Raw genomic sequence first — 19,279 nt, forward strand, 5'->3', positions numbered from 1 at the left:
CATGCTATCCGAATTATATGATATGCAGGGAATCGAACCCGGGTCTCTTACACCAAAGACGCGTTCGCTAACTAAATAGCCACGAGGAAGTACTTTCATGATTATGAAACAGTTCGTTTGTCTATCTATCTATATATATATAAATAAATGAAAGTGACTCAGTAACTCTTAACCACCCGACCGATCTCGATCAACTTTTCAACATAGATGAGGTTCGGGCCTGGGATGGTTTTTATCATTTCACTTTGCTGGTGCAACTTATGGAAGGGGAGATATACATATAAATGATAGAAAATGATCAATATTAGTATCGAATCCATAATTTTAGGGGGGTAGCTGAGACGAACTGTGACATCCGATGTCGTTTAAATCTAAATTCAGCCCCACAATTTGGGGGGAGGCGGATATATATCTAAAAATGACCGATAGTAGTTTCGAATCCATAGTTTTCGGGGTCGCTGAGACGAACAGTGTCCTCGTTTTTAAAACTTCCGATGCCGTTTAAATCCAAATTCACCCCCCCCCCCCCTTCCCATTAGTACTCCTAAAAGGGGACGGTGACATGTAACAAATAATTGAAATGACCGATATTAGTGTCGAATTCATAGTTTTTGGGGTCCTAAGTTGATTGGTGACCTTTATGTCCAAAATGAAATCTATTCTCCCCGTGCGAAGAACGGGCATTCTGCTCGTTATATTATAATTAGAAGTGTTTTGGTTTTCCGACAGTTAGCTATATCTGACTGAATTTTAGACAGTGATTATACTCTGTTTTTGTGTGAAGAAGTTGTAACTACTATTCATCGTAGCAGATGAAAGGAACAGAAGAGTTCAGGAAATATTTCACTGTATAAATATATATAGGTATAATAAGTTAAGGTTAGTGTAAAGGGACAAGTTTTGCCGATAGATGTCACTACAGTCTTGGTATCTCTCCCATGTATGTTTTACCTTTCACGAAAATTTACAATTTATCTTACAAATTTCAATCTACAGTCTTCAAATTTTTAGAGAAGAAGCTTCATAACCTATTAAAGGGAACAATCCGTGCCGATTTTTTATTGAGAATTTTCTTCATTGTTGAAACAGTTCCATTGTTAAAGGTGTGGATATCCTTTTCAACAACAAAGAAAATTCTAAATAAGAAATCGGCACGGATTATTGCTTTCGATAGGTTATGAAGTTCCTTTTCTAAAAATTTGAAGTCTCTAGGTGAAATTTGTAAGATAAATCGTGAATTTTCGTGAAAGGTAAAAAATTCAGGGGAGAAATACAAAGACTGTAGTGCCATCTATCGGCAAAACTTGTCCCTTTAAACCAACCTTAATGTATCACACATTGCCCTCGTTACACAATTTTGACAACTCTCTGTACTATTTGTGTGTTACGAATAGTTTTGTCGTTCATTTGTTTAGAACTCCTTTGAATAAAATATAAATAAATACGAACTAACTATTATTAATGGTAGAACTATTTAATTTCTAAAAGCCACATTTTGATTGAATGTTCACTCACTGTTTTCAACACTTGCTGAGAGAAGTTGTGGTTGATAAATGTTGCCTCCAGCGCCAGATTCCTCGGAGAATTTAAGCTGTTACTATCATCCTGAGGAGGTTCTAACGACGTCTCATTCACTGTTAACAAATCTGAAACAGAACAGGATAACAGAAACCTTTAGTTAATCGTTCCACAATTATGCCCCACAGGCTAAAGAAGCAATAATAAATTCAACAGAGCGAGGAAGAAATACTGACAGAGAATAAGACTTTATGCAAGCTCAGGAATATTGTCCATCACCTCGTATTTCCCTGATGCTTTTCTAATTTTTGGCTCTTCTCTAGAGTCTCGTTTGCATAGGATAACATTAATACTACAATTACATGGGTTTCGAAGCCAAGAATTTTCAGTTTTGGTAGAGAATATGCCCTTAAGGATGCTAAGACTACATACGCTTCTGAGTATACAACATACAAACTTTTAAAGCGCTTATTGCCCGATTCATACAAAATGGCGGATGAGGGATTTTTCTAAAAAAATAAAGTGAATTTTTACACACACACTTGGCCTGTATAACAACTTATTTTTATACGAGTTGAAGTTTGAAATAATAATAATAATAATAATAATAATAATGCCCAAGACAATCCTGTTGATGACGTCATTATGTACGAATAAGCGCTTTAAAAGCTGGGGTCTAGGGCGTTTTATGTTCAGGTGTGACCATGTTTCCGCTAGAAGCGAAATATTCTCCTACCCTATAAGCACAACAAAAGCATTCTACATGAACTAGCAACGCTCTCTGCCTAACTAGAAAAACGCATTACTTGAGTGCAGTTCACAGGTAACGTACTTAACGTGTAACCAAAAGGCATCGACAAGGTCTGTCTGCACTGCTCTACAACGGTGAGTCTATTCCTTGATATCTCCTTCATGATTTTATTACTTTTAAATTTCTGAACTTTGCTACGCAGAAGTATCGGGAATTTTCTACAACAGCTATGTTTGTATGTCGACAAGTATCAGAGCAAAAACGGTCAGATATATCGAGAAGCGGTCTGTTGGAATTAATTCATCGTCTGAAGAATAGGAATCAACTAATGCACTCAGCCTCTGTTAATCATATCTGATTTAAACGTTGATCGTCATAGAACAAAAATGGTAATAGATATTGAAAAGTGGTTTTCTGGAATCGATTCAGAGTCTCAAGGAAAGGCAACATATTGTATCTATACTAAAATCAGAATTGATGGAAATTCAGTTTCAATATTGATGTCCAGAGAGCGAAAACAGGGAAAAATGGCCATCACAGACTTTTTTCTTCTACACAAAGCTTGTGGAAATCTTAAGGTTTCCTGTTTCAACATTGATCACCATACTGATAAACGATAATACATGGCAAGGAGCTATGCGATTTCAATATTGAATTTGTATAGTTTGGAAGTTTCCCGAAAGTTTCACAAAGTGAAACGACACTCCTTTGTTAACTCCTATTTTTATTTTCCGTAAACAAGACTTCAGCGTAGAGCTGAAAGCCTAGAAGCACAAGGAATTTCCATGAACTACGAATTAAAGTAAAATTATTGCTCTAAACTATTGGGCATTAATTAAAAGTACTTAACAGGATTCCCACTTCTTTGAGGAACACGAATTCTCTAACTTTTCAAGGTTTTCCGGGTCAAGATTTACAAATTTCCAGGTCTATATAAATATTAAAAAGCAACTATACTTTTCCCCATCAGGAGTTCTTCATTTATCATGCATGTATCATGCATATATTGTGTGTGTATAAATATTAAAGTTTCACAAAACTAGTTTATCTCATAAAATATCCCTTATCAAACAGCCGGCTAAGGCGAAAAGAGAAATCTAATAGTCTCAAGTATTAAAGAAAAAAAAGCAACTACAATTTTCGAATTATAACAGGATTCACATTTGTATCTATTTTGAGACACGTACCTTGCTCGAGTTATGCTTGCTACAATAATGTTCACGAAGTTCCAAAACTCTGTCGCTGGGTTGTAATGAATGTAACGGCACAGTAACAATGCCTTCGAAAAACCGAAACATGAAAATAAATCATTTTATAGATACTGTTAGTGAAGATCCCGCTCTGAAACATCTTTTTTACAGTCGAAATATTAAACCAATGGCTCCAGTTTCAAGAGTCGCGACCCACAATTAGTCAAAGCATAAATTTTCATAAATATGTAGCTTTGACGGTTCGCATACGTCCCTAGCAACTTACTTCCCAGAATACGAACTTCCATTGTCTTGGAAGAGGCTGCTGAGTAAGAAAGCGTAAAATATAGAAATGAAAATGAAATCTTTTGAGTTTTACGTCCCACGGTTATGCCAGGTAGGCTGAAGGAGACGGTGATGATGAGTAATGAATGAAATGGTGGAATGAAGAAAGTGGGAGGAAATGGGAGAACCCCGAGAAAAACCACGCACACGGTGTTTGTCCACCACAAAGTTCATTGGCGGGGGCGTAAAATATTGTCTGTAGTAACAGATGGGGCATTTGATAATAACTGTAAAGTCAGAAAGACTGACAAAAATTGAATAAATGCCTCTGAAAATACAAATAGATAAAAATCGTCTATCACTTACCAAATTCTGTGTTATCTCTCTTATCAAAGAACAACTTCCCCCCGATCTTTTGTATTACAATATCCCATGAGTAATTAGATCGTGTGCAACACATCAAAGTTGCTAGAATAGCATCTGTGGCATACACGTTGCCTTCTTCTTTTGCAAGCTGAAATTAAAATAAGGAATACACACTATAGTTTTTCTTTATATATATATATATATATATAAAAAAAAAAAATCAGAAGCACGATTATCACTACCACACAGAACACTACCTTACAACTAAAATATCCTTCCTGGTCCTTGATGATTTACTGCATAACTATACAGGGTGAGCCAAAAAGGACTTTACAATATTAAAAGCATAAAAAAGGCATTGAAATAACTTAGAGAATCAATATAGGTGTCTATTTATTTATTTATTTATTTATTGAACAAATTGCCAGATACAGCATAATTTTGCCATTTTACACGGAAATGTTATCAGAAAAAAATAGAAAAAGAAAAACAAAATAAATAAATAAATATCAACAACAATAACACCAATATTGTCAACAAAGAGTGCAAAAGTAATATTTATTATTTGGCCAGCATGCGTTGAACTGATCTGTCAAACACCGGGTAACTCGAAAAACTGTCTACGTCAATTGCTAGATGATTATAATAGTTCGGTATTCTGTGAAAAAGAGACCTCTGTATAATTCCCAACCTAGGGCAGGCAAGATGGAATAAGAGGATATTCCGGGTTTTGCAGGAAAGGACATGTAAGGATAGTTCTCGAAGAAGGGTTGCCGATCTCAAGTTCCCATTAACTACCTTATGAAGAAATTTCAGGTCAGAGTTCATTCTGCGTACTTCCGGAGACTTGATATTCCTCCTTAGGTAATGTTGGAAGTGCGGGAACACGAAAGCGTACTAATGCAATAAAGAAATTAAGAACAGAATCAAGTCTAGAGAGATGTGGAGGTACGGCTATGGCTCATATGGAAGAGCAGTATTCGATCTTGGGCGCTATTAGTTTTATAGAATTTATTTGTAGCAAAATACTTCAAGTTTGACTAGTGCAGTGCATTAGTACCACATTCCGTCACCACGACTGCCACCGCAGTGCATTCTTAAAATGGTGACTTTCACTGGTGCGGAGTGTGCTCGGTATGTGCTATTACTTCACGAAACAAACTCTGCAACAGCTGTTCAGAGTAGATTTCGTACGGAACAAGGTAAGGAAACTTCAAGCTGGCCTACAATTTACAGTTGGCACAAGAACTTTGTTGAGACTGGTTGTTCTGTTCATCATGTGAAATCACCAGGTCGCCCGCCCGTTGCTGCTACTGTTGTCAAACAGGTTAGGGGAAGCTTTGCCATAAGTCCCAAAATACCAACGCGGCGTGCGTCTCGCAGGATAGGCATTCCACAAAGGACAGTTCGTTAAGTGCTACGTAAACTTTACACTTGAAGCCATACAAATTTACAATGGTACAACAAATTACTGACGTTGATACGATTGTCGTGAAGAATTGTGTGTGGAAATGTTGGATCGGATAGAGGAAAACGAGACATTCCTTCACACAATTATGTTCAGCGATGAGTGTACATTTCATATCAGTGACAAGGTGAACACCAAGGGCGCCGATTTCTCTGGAAATTTAGGGGGGCCCATTCAGATGCAGAACGTATATATATGAAGATTTTAAGACAAATTGTACTCAAATTATGCCAAATATTGTATACTCATAAATACAATAGGGGGCCCACATGAGTTTTGGGGGGGGGACCGGGCCCCCTCGGCCTCCAGGATCGGCGCCATTGGTGAACACCCACAACTATAGAATCTCGGGCAGCGAAAACCTACGTCAAACCATTGAACACCTCCATGGCAGTCCAAAGGTAAGTATGTTTTGTGTCCTTACCAAATTTAAAATGTACGATCCTTTTTTCTTCATAGAGAAGACTGTCACTGTCATCGTGTGTTTTGATATGTTAGATTTTTTAATTCCTCAGATAAATAAAGACGAACAACAACAAGTGACCTATTACTACCAGCAAGATGGCGCACCGCCTCATTTCCTGAAGAAAGTTCGTGATTTCCTTGACATTCGCTTCCCACATCAGTGGATTGGTCGTGCAGGTCCAGTTGCATGGCCGCCTCGCTCCCCAGACTTGACATCTATGGATTTCTTTCTGTGGGGTTTTGATAAAGATCGAGTGTATGTTTCATCCCTACCAGACAATCTTGTAGACTTGAGAAATCGCATTTACGCTGCCGTTGCAGAAGTTACGCCCGATCAGCTGGGACGAATGTGGGAAGAAATTGAGTTCCGGTGGTATATTTGCCGCCTCACCAACGGCAGTCACATCGAACCAAAATGAGATTTTGATGTTAATCTTGAAGTGTTTTCCTACAAGTTGATACCTCTGTCGTTTATGTAAGTAATCTGAATAAATTTCTATAGGCTTTCAAATTTGTAAAGTTCTTTTTCTAATCACCCTGAAATATTTGTTGCATGAATTTATAATTAAAACTTTTAAAAGAAAAGATTCAATAATCAGTAAGCTAAGTTTAATATGGAACTGTATACGCTTGCGATTTTTTTTTATTTTTTTACTGAATGTTCAATACTAATTTTACTTAAAACCACTATTCTTACGATACTTTGTTACTAAATTCTTCTTCGATGAATTCTATAAGCCAGGAAGACTATTTACAAATACATTTTGTATCATACAACTAACATTTATTAACAGAAAACTCCATAATATTCGCGCTGCAGTATATCTTTTAAATAGATTATTTTCTGTTTTGCAGATGTGGCTTGTTCATGGAAATCTCAACACTTTAAACTCACTTCAGAAAATTAGAAATTCAATTACTTAACATTAACAAAACAACATCTGACACCAGGGTGTCTACTAAAATTCCAAAATGAAATTTCATGACTTTTTCGTGACCTTTTCTTTACCAAATCATGAAATTTCCTAATATGTTCAAGAGCGAATTTGAGTGCGAATTCGGCCGAATTTTCATCCATGCGATTAAAACGTACGTTGCTTGCGATTTGGTAGCGTCTAAAGCCGACCATAGACATTTTTGGTGGTGAACTTTGACGTTTTATAGAACGAAATTTTCCAATCTGTACTTACATTTGTAGTTTAAAAAAAGATCATGAACCAAAAGCTAAATTTCGTGACTTTTTCGTGACTTTCATGACCGTTTTCTGATTTCGTGACTTTCCTGACCGATAGATACCCTGCAATCCGCTTTAATTCTCGACGGGAACTATCACTGAGAGTATTTTAAACCATTGTTCCTCTTCGCCGATGTAGTTTTGCTGAGTCTCTTAGGTCATCACCCCTTGGATTGTCCCTTCTGACAACACATCAACACTTATCACTTTCGTCACGCTCGCACTAGGTAACTGTGCGCCAACATTTTGCCCTCTTTGGAAATCAAGTGTAGTGGTCCATTTACACTATCACCGCTGTACTGCACACTGCCGTGCTATTCACGTGGCACGGAGCTTATGCAAACACACCACAACCAACAGCCCGCTTGACAACAGCCAACCATATATCTGACGTATTTCCAACTCCAGGTACTTCCATTAACTAGGTAAGTATCTATATAAGGTTAGTGGTTGTGTGGCAGCCTTATATTTGTTAAAGTAATATATTTTTAATACTTTACTGCATAGTCTTCGGTGTATCAGTATTTCCTTGACTTCTTCTGACGTTTCGATCACAGAGATTATTGTTTTCGAAGCACTAGAACAAGTTGCAGGAACACTGCAGAAATTCCGAACTTAACGGAAGTATTTATTCGCCATCAATGCAACTAGAGTTACTTATCATTATTCAACATTTCTCTTATATGCTTGGTAAGTAGGGGGGAGGGTGGCAGTTTCCACTGGATTATTGGGCGTTTGTCGTGCGAGAATATATATGCAACACCGACATTATATGACACATTCTGTACAAATGTGTTGAACGTAAAAATACTGCTATCTTTAAAGGTACATAAAGGAAATACATTTTGCTCTTACCTTTCTAATAACTGGATCGTCTGTTGTTGTCACAGTGTGGAAAATACGATCAATTCTTTGCAATGGCTTCTCATTCTTTACGTTGACTCGATCGTATGATTTATCATAATACTCTAAGGAGCCACAACATACACTGAAAGTAAATAAATACACATACAAAAATATTATCTTTAGATCTGCAATTCTTGCAGCTTTTTCCTAAAGAATTAGTTTCACTAATGCTACCAAATAATTGGCTTCGTAATAAACTTTCACACATACTCCATAATAACCAGAAGAAGTCCAGATGTGCAAAATGAATACATAAGTTTCTTTCGTGTCTTTACTACTACAATATAGATCTAAACTTTTCGACAATTTACGTCATCAGCAACAAACTCATGACAATTGAGACCATCCATTCGCTTGGACTGAGCTACATGTTCTACCAGCATCGTCATACATACAAGAATCCTTGTACAAAATATTCAACTAAAGAAATATCAAAACAAAGTGAATAGTTAACTGAATCTAGTACTAACAACTATGATCTTTTGCATGATAAGAATAACGTTTATTGAAAATATTGGAATGATATATTTGAACCTTCTGGTCCCACAGGATACATATTTCAATCAAAGTGAAATCATAAAACGCAGCTGGACTGAAGTGGTGTGTTCAAAAACTCATTTTACGTGGATACTTCCAATAAACTCTAAAAAGGTACTAACTTTTTGTCCTCAAAATTATTATAGATTGCTTAAGAAATTATACTAAACATCGAATTTTCGTTGATAAGTTTTAGTATTTTCAAGACTTAGACGAGACACTTTCTTTAGTTAAAACTAGATACTTCTGACAGCCGTCAGCGAAAATTCCACATTTGGTATAACTTATTAAATAATCTATAATAATCTATAATTACGGTACTTTGAGGAGCAAAAGTGAGTTTATTGACAAGACTGTTCTTCAAGCGGGGATCCACCAAATTCATGCAATTCTTTAAGTAAAAGCTTTATGAATACACAATCGCAATTTAGATTACACAAGGTGTCCTGGAAGTCGCTTAATCCCAACTTTGAACCATAAAAATGTATGAAATTAAACGCCCACCCAAGAAAGACATATCTATGTAGATATTTTTGAGTTATAAACCATGGGGAGGTTCTACATTCGTCCTCATGAATGCCAGAAACATACGAAGGTGATTATTACTTTTTTTTTTACGAAACGTGAAAAATTACAAATTGGAGGCAGTTCTGGCACTGCTTGCAGACAAATGGGTATGCTGAATAGTGTAAGCGGATATTTTCGATCCACTTACTTGTAATAAATTAACTATGTACAAATATGTTTAAATATAGATCTATATAATCTAATAGTTTTTAAGTTCATTAAATTCCAGGCCTGGATAATTATTTAGGTGCTTATATATTTATATAGTTTCTAATGTTTATATAATTTGTATAACTTATTTGTATATAACTTGTATCATATTTATCATATATTTTTTTTAAAACCTTAGAGAGATTGCCTTTTTAAGATTTACTTCTTAGAAACACTGTTACATTTGCTTACATAGTTTAGGAATCGGATACGTGCTTGTTAACTGTTAGAATTTCAAGGGGGGGGGGGAGGTTGGTAGCGTCGGTTTTTTCAAATTGGTAACGAACTTTATTTTAGCTGGAGATCTTTTCGTTCTTGGATGCTGCCACGTGTGAGCCGGATCGTATATATACCGAGTTGTTTCGCTTGGTAGGGGTTCTTCTGACGCTCTGGACCACATGGTTAAGTTCGACCGACGGTCCTAATGTCTGTTGGATCAACCAATCTTTTTTTAGCTATGCTGTTTAAGGCTGGCAGTGTAGGATGGTCTCTCGGAATGACCAAGGATAGGGAATAGGTGTTTCTTTTCGTAAATAACTAAAGAATACTTTTCTGGGGAAATTTCCTTTTTTGTTTGATAGGTTAATTTTAATCACGCCGAAGACGTGGGGATATATACTAAATAGGTTTTTTATATTTAGAGGTATGTTTTTATTTCTTGGATAGGCCTAATAAGGAATTCTAATTTCGAACTCCAATGGTTTTGGGTTCGAGGCCCCTCTGGATTGAGAACTTTGTTTCTCGAGTTGAAGTTTATTGTTTTCTTTTTGATTCCCTGATCCTAATCCTGTGTTAGTGATTATCTCTTGGAAAAGAGATAAGTTTCTGGTCTCTTTTGGAGCGAGACCTTTATTAGGGCAAGGCCTAATTTTTGGTGGCCATTTTATTGTCTCAAAGAGAGAGACTCGGCTAGGGCAATGTCCATATTAAGGGCCAGTTTATAGTCTCATGAAAGAGACTTGTTTATTACCTTAACTTGACCTCTTACCTTGTACTGTTATTTAGCCAGGGTTTCCTTTTCGCAGGTTCTCTTAGAGTTCTGGAGACCTGTGTAGATAGGCCGAGCATTTTCTTTGATTCAAGGAATTGCTTTTAAAGTGAAGGCAGAGTGGAGCTGTTCCGTTAGGGAGGGCAGAGAAACTTATGCCACAGGACCCTGATAAATTAGACCATAAACTAGCATGTATTCGTATCTAAGTAGGGAGTGATGGGTTCAGAGTTCGATCCCTCACGGGTAAAGTTTCCAGAGTTCTGAAAGAGAACTCTTTTTTGCTGCTTCTCGTAGAGAAATTTTTACTTTTTTGCTCATATCTAGTCTATGAATAAAATATTAAGAAAGCCTAAGTAATGTTTCGTTCTTTAAAACAAAAATTTCCCTGTGCCCGGATGTAATAAGAATAATATTAATCATACCCTAGACAATTAAGTTTTTTGAGAGGAGCCAGTGAAGAAGGATTGGCTAGATTTAATCCTTTATTCTTTTTTTTTTTTTTTTTTCCATCTATGTAGTATATCGTTCTTACAGTTCCAGTTTTAAGATGAATGTGAGATAGAGAGGAATTAAATGGTTTTTTGTGCCAAAGTAGTATTAGAGATACTACTTTGTAGTGGCGTAAATATATATAAAGAGCATTATTTTTTATACTACAATAGAGATGTATTTTTCTGAAACAAGAAGGACATATTGGCACTAAGTGCAGAAGTCCCATTGCCGTGATAATGGAGTGCCATAAAAGACACCTGTTTTACGGTCTTACAGGGTAATATGGCAACAATTATCGTTATCAGACGGTGGCCATCAACTATCCTACGGATAGGCTGTTACAAGCAAACTTGAAACCTGCAAATCACTGAGAAAAGTAATTGTCTATCTGCCTTTGGCAATGATTTCTTCAATGATTTGCAAGTTTCTTGTCTGCAACAGCCCTTCCGTAGAATAGTTGGTAACCAGCCGCAAGTCAGCACTTGGTGTCAAATACGTGTCGTCTTGTTTCATAACGATGCATTTCTACTAGCCTACTTATTAACACTGCCATTTGTCCACGAACAATCACATCTGTCACATCTGTCTTCAATCCGTGATTTTTCACGTTTTGTAAAAATAAAAAAAAATCCATCTTTATATGTTTCTGGTATTCTTGAGGACGTATGTCAAACCCTCCTCATGTAAGACAGGCCTTCTCTGGGCGGCAGTTTCATTTCATTCGAACTTAAGGTTCATAAGTTCTGAAGCTCCAAAATTTGAGTTGCGTGACTTTCAGGACACCCTATAGAAATTTATTCCCGTTTCAACTTGAAAAAGAGAAATTTTCGAAAACGCTCAAATACACTTTAATTTAATTTTAAATAGGAGTTTGTATGCCGAGTTTCATTTCTTCATTTCAGGGATTCGTGAGATATTAAGTTTTCGGCATACAATTTTAAGCCCATTGGTTTCTGCTTCTAGGATACGCATTTTCGTCACGACTCCGCCGTTTTCTCGTCAAAAGGTCACATACAACGTTCTTTTCATTTTTATTATATAAAATGTTCTCTAGGCTAAGCACACACACACACAAAAGTGAATGGGAATGATGAACGAATTCAGTGTAAGAACCCCAAAGTCAAGTACAATAAAAACTGAGAACCAACTCGTTATTCGATTACACTAAAAGTTTCGAATCCTGTAAACACTTACACATCTTCTCCATCTTTGACGTTAGGTAGGGACAACTTAGCCAGCCGCGGGAAATCCATTTCTTCCACCATCGTCCAATCTGGTCGCACCGTCACTGATGCATCTCGGTTCTTGATTGGAGGCTGATTTTTCTGGTTTCTCATACCCTGCTGCTTCTGCCACTTACGTGGTTGACGCTGGCGATCTCTGAAAACAGAAATAACTCCTTTAACAAGAACACCTTATTCAACATATACAAGAATATAAATGCAGCACGTATCTCAGTTAAGTTGTTGCACTCGCAGTTCCGTAGAAGAGGAAAAAAATATTCTGATAATTTCATAATAATTTTAGCAACAACTATCTTCAGGTGTAAACAAAATGGGAAGCATGCTCAAAGAAGTGAGTTACGACTAAAATTAGAACAAGTTTCAATTTCGTCCGCTAGATGTCAAGCTCTGGAGGATCTCTACTACCATCTAATGGTGCAATGTGTAATTTCTACTACTTTTATTTCAATAGTACAAAATGGGATATGGACAACCAGCGTTAAGGCTACCGTTACCCGTTAAGATGTTGACGGATGACTGCAATCTATAAAATAGATGCCAATGTATCAAATACTATGCTATCTAATTCATTCTTTTAGCGCATAGTTGTCATATATGTGCAACTACAGAACTTCAATTGGTAAGCTGGATACCCAGATTCAATCCATGATCCAGTCGCACAGTTTCACTCAAAACTGCACAGCTAAAGCGTTAAAGAATGTAAAGTAAATCCTTCTAAATTAGGGTTAATAAAGTAATTCACCCTGGAAAACTGAATCAGCAAAAGTCGAAATATTGAAGACAACTCAATAGTTCTACTCTTGCAAGTTTTAGCATAATTTAGTTTCTTTCTTCATTAAATATTGTTGATGTGAATACTGGATACTTTTTCCTTTTCTATAATATAGAAGAGACTTACACGATATAACTAAAGCAATTGACTGGTTATTCTGAACACAATCATTTGGTCAAGTTTCTGGCAAGCAAATCAAATATCCCAATGAAATAATAGAATTCCAAAAGAAATTATGTTAAAGTATTAATTTTAAAAGTATAGCTAACCTGTCCCTCATCTTAAGGCCTTTGCCAAGCACCAACAACTGAGACTGCTGCTGCCGCTGCTGCTGTCGGCCACGAAGATTCCGCTGGTTCTGCCTGAAGCGGCCTCTCTGGTACGGTGGCTTCTGCACTCGAGTAGAATCCACCAAGTGGAAGGTGCTCTCGTCCTCGTCGTGGTAGTACGCATATTGGCTACCACTGCCAAACTGAGACGCATATTTATCTGAGAAAAGAATGGAAGAAAATTACACAATCATATGCAAGGTTCGGATCATCGAACTTACTTTCCCGCTTCTATTAACTAAATTAAAGACTTGCTTTGTATGCTATACTTTACGAAGACACTTATGTGTTGGGTGGGGAGGATTGCGTGCTACAATGGAATTTAGAGGTATGTCGGTGATAGTTCACTACCAAAAGGGCCACCCCTGCGGAATTGGTCTAAATGGAGTAGCCAGACGAAGAGTGTTCTGGAAGAAGGCAGCAGTTCTCCAGTAGGCAAGCTGACGAAAATCATACGATTGGTATGGCAACTCAGACATTAGTTCCAGGTGTAGTCAAAGTGACTTTAACAGCTAGGATACTGCGGTATGAAAAGCAACGGGAAACCACCACTGTATTTTCTCCAAGTTCGCTGACAGCAGAAAAAGAACATAGCTTTCGAAATGTGGGTGTGGAGAAGAAAGGAGAGAATTTAGCTTGGTCGAGCGGAAAACGAATGAGAGGGTGTTAGAAATGGCGAGGGAAAAAAGAACAATGTTAAATATTATTAACAAGAGGAAGAGAAACAGCTTGGGGCATTGGCTAAGAAGGAACTGTATCATGAGGGAAGAGCTAGAGAGTATGGTGGCAGGAAAGAGAGGAAGGGAGCGAAGAAGATTATAATTAATGGACAATATCAAAACAGAAATATCGCACGTGAAAACGAAGAGGTTAGCGGAAGACTGTGGAGCATGGAAGCTTCTCAGTTGCAGCAAGTGACTTGCCAATAATGGCAGAATACCTATGATGATGATATTGCCACACTGCAGAATTATTAATGAAATATTTAAGACACAAAGAAAATTAATTGTTTCGCCAACCATCAATAAACTACCATTTATGTATCTTTCCGAACGAAATTTTCATGCTATATTGTAAGATTATTAACAAAACGTTTATTTATGAATATTAGTAATGACGTGGATTGTAGAAGGTGGAGAATTTTTGACGTCTTCATTCCGTTATCCTTTATTTACTTAGATCACTACCTACACAAGTAAACCTCAAAGAAACACACGCCTTGCTTCATAATACAGTTGCCTACATTATAAAGGATTTTTTTTTTTTTTTTTTCAGAGGCGGAGAACTTTATGTTGAAATAAAATAGAGAAAAATGTTCTTAGTATCCATGAAATTGGCTTTATTTGACAGATCATTTTATGGTATTTATGTCTGAATATGATTTCGGGCATGTAGCTACCGTGGCTGGCGCGTACATGACGTAATCTGGAGATCCAATTTTCACACACTCTTCGCAGTAAATCAGGCTGTATTTCGGCAATAACGCGTCAAATATTGGCTACCAAGTGCTCAATCGTTTCTGGTTTCTCGGCGTAGACATGCGACTTTACATATCTACAGAGAAAATAATCTAATGGCATCAAATCACACGGACGAGGGGGCCACAGTTAACAGGTTAATTTCGTGAAATTAATTGTTCGACAAATGTTACTTTCTGTAAATTAATTGTGGCACGCGCTGTGTGGCATGTGTCGCCGTCCTGCTGAAACCACATGTTTGCAATATTATTGTCTTTCAATTCAGGCACGAAGACGTTAGTAATTATATGTCTGTACCGCTCACCATTGACTGTAACGCTCTGACAAGCATCATTTTTGGAAGACAAATGGACCAATGATTACACCATCAATCGCTTGTTGTATCTGCACTGTACGACGCCTTACGGGATGCGGATTATCGTTGAGAGTAAACGTATTGCGAAATCGATCCTTAGTTTTTCGAATTAGTCGCTCTGATGGACGATTATAAGCACTGTAAAATCCACGTAATACCCGAAGAGCTTGTCGAATTGAACCATGGTTTTCAAAATCAATTTGCACAGTTTGCAAACGTTGCTCCGGCGTGAGTATTCATGATGAGTTGCCAAACCAAACTAACCTCAAAACAACCGAGAACTGTACTATCAGTTGCCACAGAAAACAGTGTTGCCAATTTAAAGTTCTCCACCTCTATATATATATATATATAAAAAAAAAAACCTTTATTAGAGGTGAGGAAATTTGATACCGTGTCCTTGAATGATGTCAAACGATATTAGTGGGGTCAATTAGGAACCCTGAAAAAAAAAATACACGAAATGTTTTATGAAAGTCGTGTATATGTTAGGCGCTTTCATAAGATACTATGAATTTAACTCCTTTCCCTCTAATTTCAAGCCCAAATAATACGAGTAAGTCTCTAATCAATCTTAAAAAATAAATAAATAAAAATAGGAGAATTTTTACGAAATCGTGACAGAACATTACGACTTTACTATTTCAAGCAGTAAGGATGACTGGAAAACACTACAAAAACATAAGTTATATTGTACCAAATCGAATACATCTGTATGAAAGTTGTCGTAGACATTTTTTTTTTTTTTAAATACGGAAGGGGAGAAATTAAATTAATTCCATCATCTTAAATGATTTTAATTTAAGCAGTAAGAACGATTAAGAAGCCTTTTCAATCATAATATATATATATATATATACAGTGGTGTATTTACGATTTTGTTTCGGGGGGGGGGCTTTGCCTGAAATGTGAAAATTCTGCAAGATATTTCATATACCTTACTATAGTAAGATTTCGGGGGGGGGGGGGGCTTAAGCGGAAGGCTTTAAACTAACAGCTGTCCACACCTACTAATTATTGGCAAGCCTTCTACGGGAACTGATATCTCTGATAAACTCTCTTCTAGAGAATTGAGTATTATGGAATGCTATAGTAGTGCTGTGCGTTGTAGAAGAGAGAATTCTTCTCTTTACAAATAAAGATTTTCTTTGCTTAATCCTTCACCAATTTCAATCAAAACTAAAGAGTGGTGGATAGTCTTCCTACAAAACGCACGACTTGACTTTTTAATGAGTTGAGTTGATTTTGAGTTTAACATCCCGTTCAGCAGCAAGACTATATGAGATGTGGACCTACTGATTAACGTGGAATCCGAACCACATGAGCTCCCGCCAGAAATCGAACCCAGGTCTCCCATGCCAAAGGCGCGTATGCCTACCGCTGAGCTACGTTGAAGCTTCATGACATTATCCCCAAATATGATCCTGAGGTGAAATGTCCTTTTCTCACGCTAACTGCCCTTTAGGCTAAAAGAAACAAACGCAGTGCGCAAAATTTCAAACTCAGAAGCACTCGCAAATTCAAAAATGATGGTCGCCAATATCTCTCACGCACAAATTATGAGAGGTCCTACCCCAACACACACGGCCTTCGGTTTGACAAAGAGATTACATTCGGGGCATAAAATTTCAAAACCAGACAGATTCCTTATAATCAATTTTGAATTGGACAATTCATATATACGTTAAAAAATATCTTACCTTTAGACTTAACGTTCTCTCTCTACACTAAAGTACCAGTTGTCGATTGCAGTTTTCGGATCAAAGTCCTTAAGTGAAGGGCCATTGTTGGAAATTATGAGCAAATCATCCAGTGTTAGTCTGAAGTGAATACCTGTAGACAGCCTTAACTACTGAGACTGCTCAAGACTCTCTCACATAAAGCAGTATTCACAGGTAAAACGGCACGAAATGTGACAATTGGAAGCAAATTTGGGAATCTCGTAATTAAGTTTTCGATTGAGGGTGGGAAAGGATGGGCGAATTACAATTTTGTGAAGACTACTTTTCATGTTCGTTGTGAAGACTTCACATTCTATGTTTTCTCTTAATCAGTGACAATTATTTTCGTCCGAAACAAACTGTGCAACCCTGTGGGTTTAGGCAGAAACCATTTCTACTGAACACTGGTCGCCAGCTCTAAATCTCTAGTCGTCAATGGCGACTGGAAATTTTGCGCCCTGCAAACGATTGATGAAAATGAATATTTGAGAAATTACTTTTGTGCTGTCCCACCGGAAATGAAACCCGGGACTACGTATACCAAAGCTATACGCGCTAGCCACTAGACCAGTGGGAAAGCTAATTTATTATATAAAGAAGAGTGAATTCTGTCTGCAAAATAAGTTTCGAAGTGCATAGCCCTATTTCTTTAGTTTCTGCAGTGGTGATAAAGAATCGATCATACAGTGTTAGGAAAGAATGGAGAAATGGTAACTTAAGACAACACAATATGGACATCCATTTGCTTCATATAATACAATATCATTGCATGCCTTGATTTTTATTAATATTAACGTCTTGCAAGAAAAATGCACTCGAATATATATATATATATTAAATAATAGTAGTAATTACATACGGAAAACAACAAATGTTGTAATATTATTCCCCAGTATATGAATGACAATTGTGTATTTAGAGCGATTAGTTACGAAGTATGTGATACACAAAATTATCCGAAGAAATGAAAAAAGTCTGTTTTAGAATATATGATGGGTCAACAAGGGCATGTTATGTAGATGGAGATATCGATCATCATATAAATAAAATGACTAAATCTGGAACATGGGATTTCTTTTTTCAAGCCTAGCTTGTAGTTCTTATTCTTTCATACTCGAAAGCAGGAAATATGTATAAGCAGTGTAATAATGTACAGTCCGCAGCAAAAAACCTGCAACATGAGCATCTAAGTTTATTGTGAAACTACACCTAACAGCCCGGGGAATCAACATAACGTCTAAGTGGCACGAATCACGCCAGAAGAAACCTTGGCGTCCTCCCCTGCACACTTATTTTTAGAGCAAAAGACTTCGTCGTTTCACAATAAACTTACATGCTCATGTTGCAGGGTTTTTTTTTGTTGCGGACTGTACCATATTGTAGTAACCTTAATGATAATGAGTTATTTATCTACTTAAATTACAAGAATAATAACCATTTTGATGTTGTTTTAAGTGTTGATAGGGGGAAAAATGTGAATAATATTTAAGAAGCATTCCTCATTGAAGACATGAATGAAAGTGTATGCAGGGTTTCATCATAAGTAAAGAGTTCTCAGAACTTAGTTATCATTTAATAATAAGACAAAAGTTAATTCACTCTCAAACAAAATGGGAAGCACAATTTTATATCGTAAAATGTATCCCATACAATCTATTAGTAATACAAGAAGTCTCTAATCTACATAAAATTAAACACTAACCCTGTCTTGATTAGTAATACCATTACTGAACCAACAAAATTAAGACTAATGAAGAAAAACCCACAAATGTTTATGTTCTTAGTAAAACCTCAGACACCTTTACTTTTGGGCTTCCAATCTTTAAAAAGGATTACAATGTAATTAAATGGTACATTGTTTATCAGTTTTTCTTCATATTCTTAACTTCAGTGATACAAGAATGGTCTCACGAGGATTGTTAATTAAGAATAAAGTATCAACCGAAGAGAAGCTGCTGATAATGAATACAGGGAGAGTTGAAATAATTTAATACTATATATATATATATATACAGATGGTGATCAGAAAAATGGAAACACCCGAACGAAATTGCAACTTACCAGATTAATATGGTGTCGGGCCACCTTTCGCCTTCAGAACAGCCTTGCTGCGACGTGGGATGGACGCATAGAGGTCGTGAATGGTAACAAGTGGAATTTTACACCATTCATCGTGCAGGGCATCGGCCAGTTTTGTGAGAGAGGACGGAGGTGCAAATCGTCGCCGGAGTCGTGTTTCCAAGACGGACCATAGATGTTCAATTATGTTGAGATCTGGGGATTGGGCGGACCAGGGGAGGTGTTGAACTTCATCCCGATGTTCCTCAAACCACGCTGCAACAACGCCAGCTCTGTGAATAGGTGCATTATCATCCTGGAAGATGGCGTCCGGGAACAACA

The 19,279-nt window shown here is 37.0% G+C and overlaps 1 protein-coding gene across 2 annotated transcripts in view; it reads right to left on the minus strand.

Moving 5' to 3' along the window:
• LOC145665030 (eukaryotic translation initiation factor 3 subunit D-like) overlaps nucleotides 1-19,279 on the minus strand; it is a 46,177-nt gene that overhangs the window by 19,630 nt on the left and 7,268 nt on the right. For both annotated transcript variants that reach the window (XM_081732246.1, XM_081732245.1), the window contains exons 3-7: nucleotides 13,266-13,485; nucleotides 12,175-12,360; nucleotides 8,133-8,265; nucleotides 4,111-4,258; nucleotides 1,516-1,646 (exon numbers count right to left, since the gene is read on the minus strand). In XM_081732246.1, coding sequence (XP_081588372.1) covers nucleotides 1,516-1,646; nucleotides 4,111-4,258; nucleotides 8,133-8,265; nucleotides 12,175-12,360; nucleotides 13,266-13,485 — 818 coding nt within the window. The remainder of the gene's footprint in view (nucleotides 1-1,515; nucleotides 1,647-4,110; nucleotides 4,259-8,132; nucleotides 8,266-12,174; nucleotides 12,361-13,265; nucleotides 13,486-19,279) is intronic.

Source organism: Thermobia domestica, chromosome 11, assembly GCF_964235325.1.
Source record: "Thermobia domestica chromosome 11, izTheDome1.hap1.1, whole genome shotgun sequence".
Lineage (NCBI taxonomy): Eukaryota > Metazoa > Arthropoda > Insecta > Zygentoma > Lepismatidae > Thermobia > Thermobia domestica.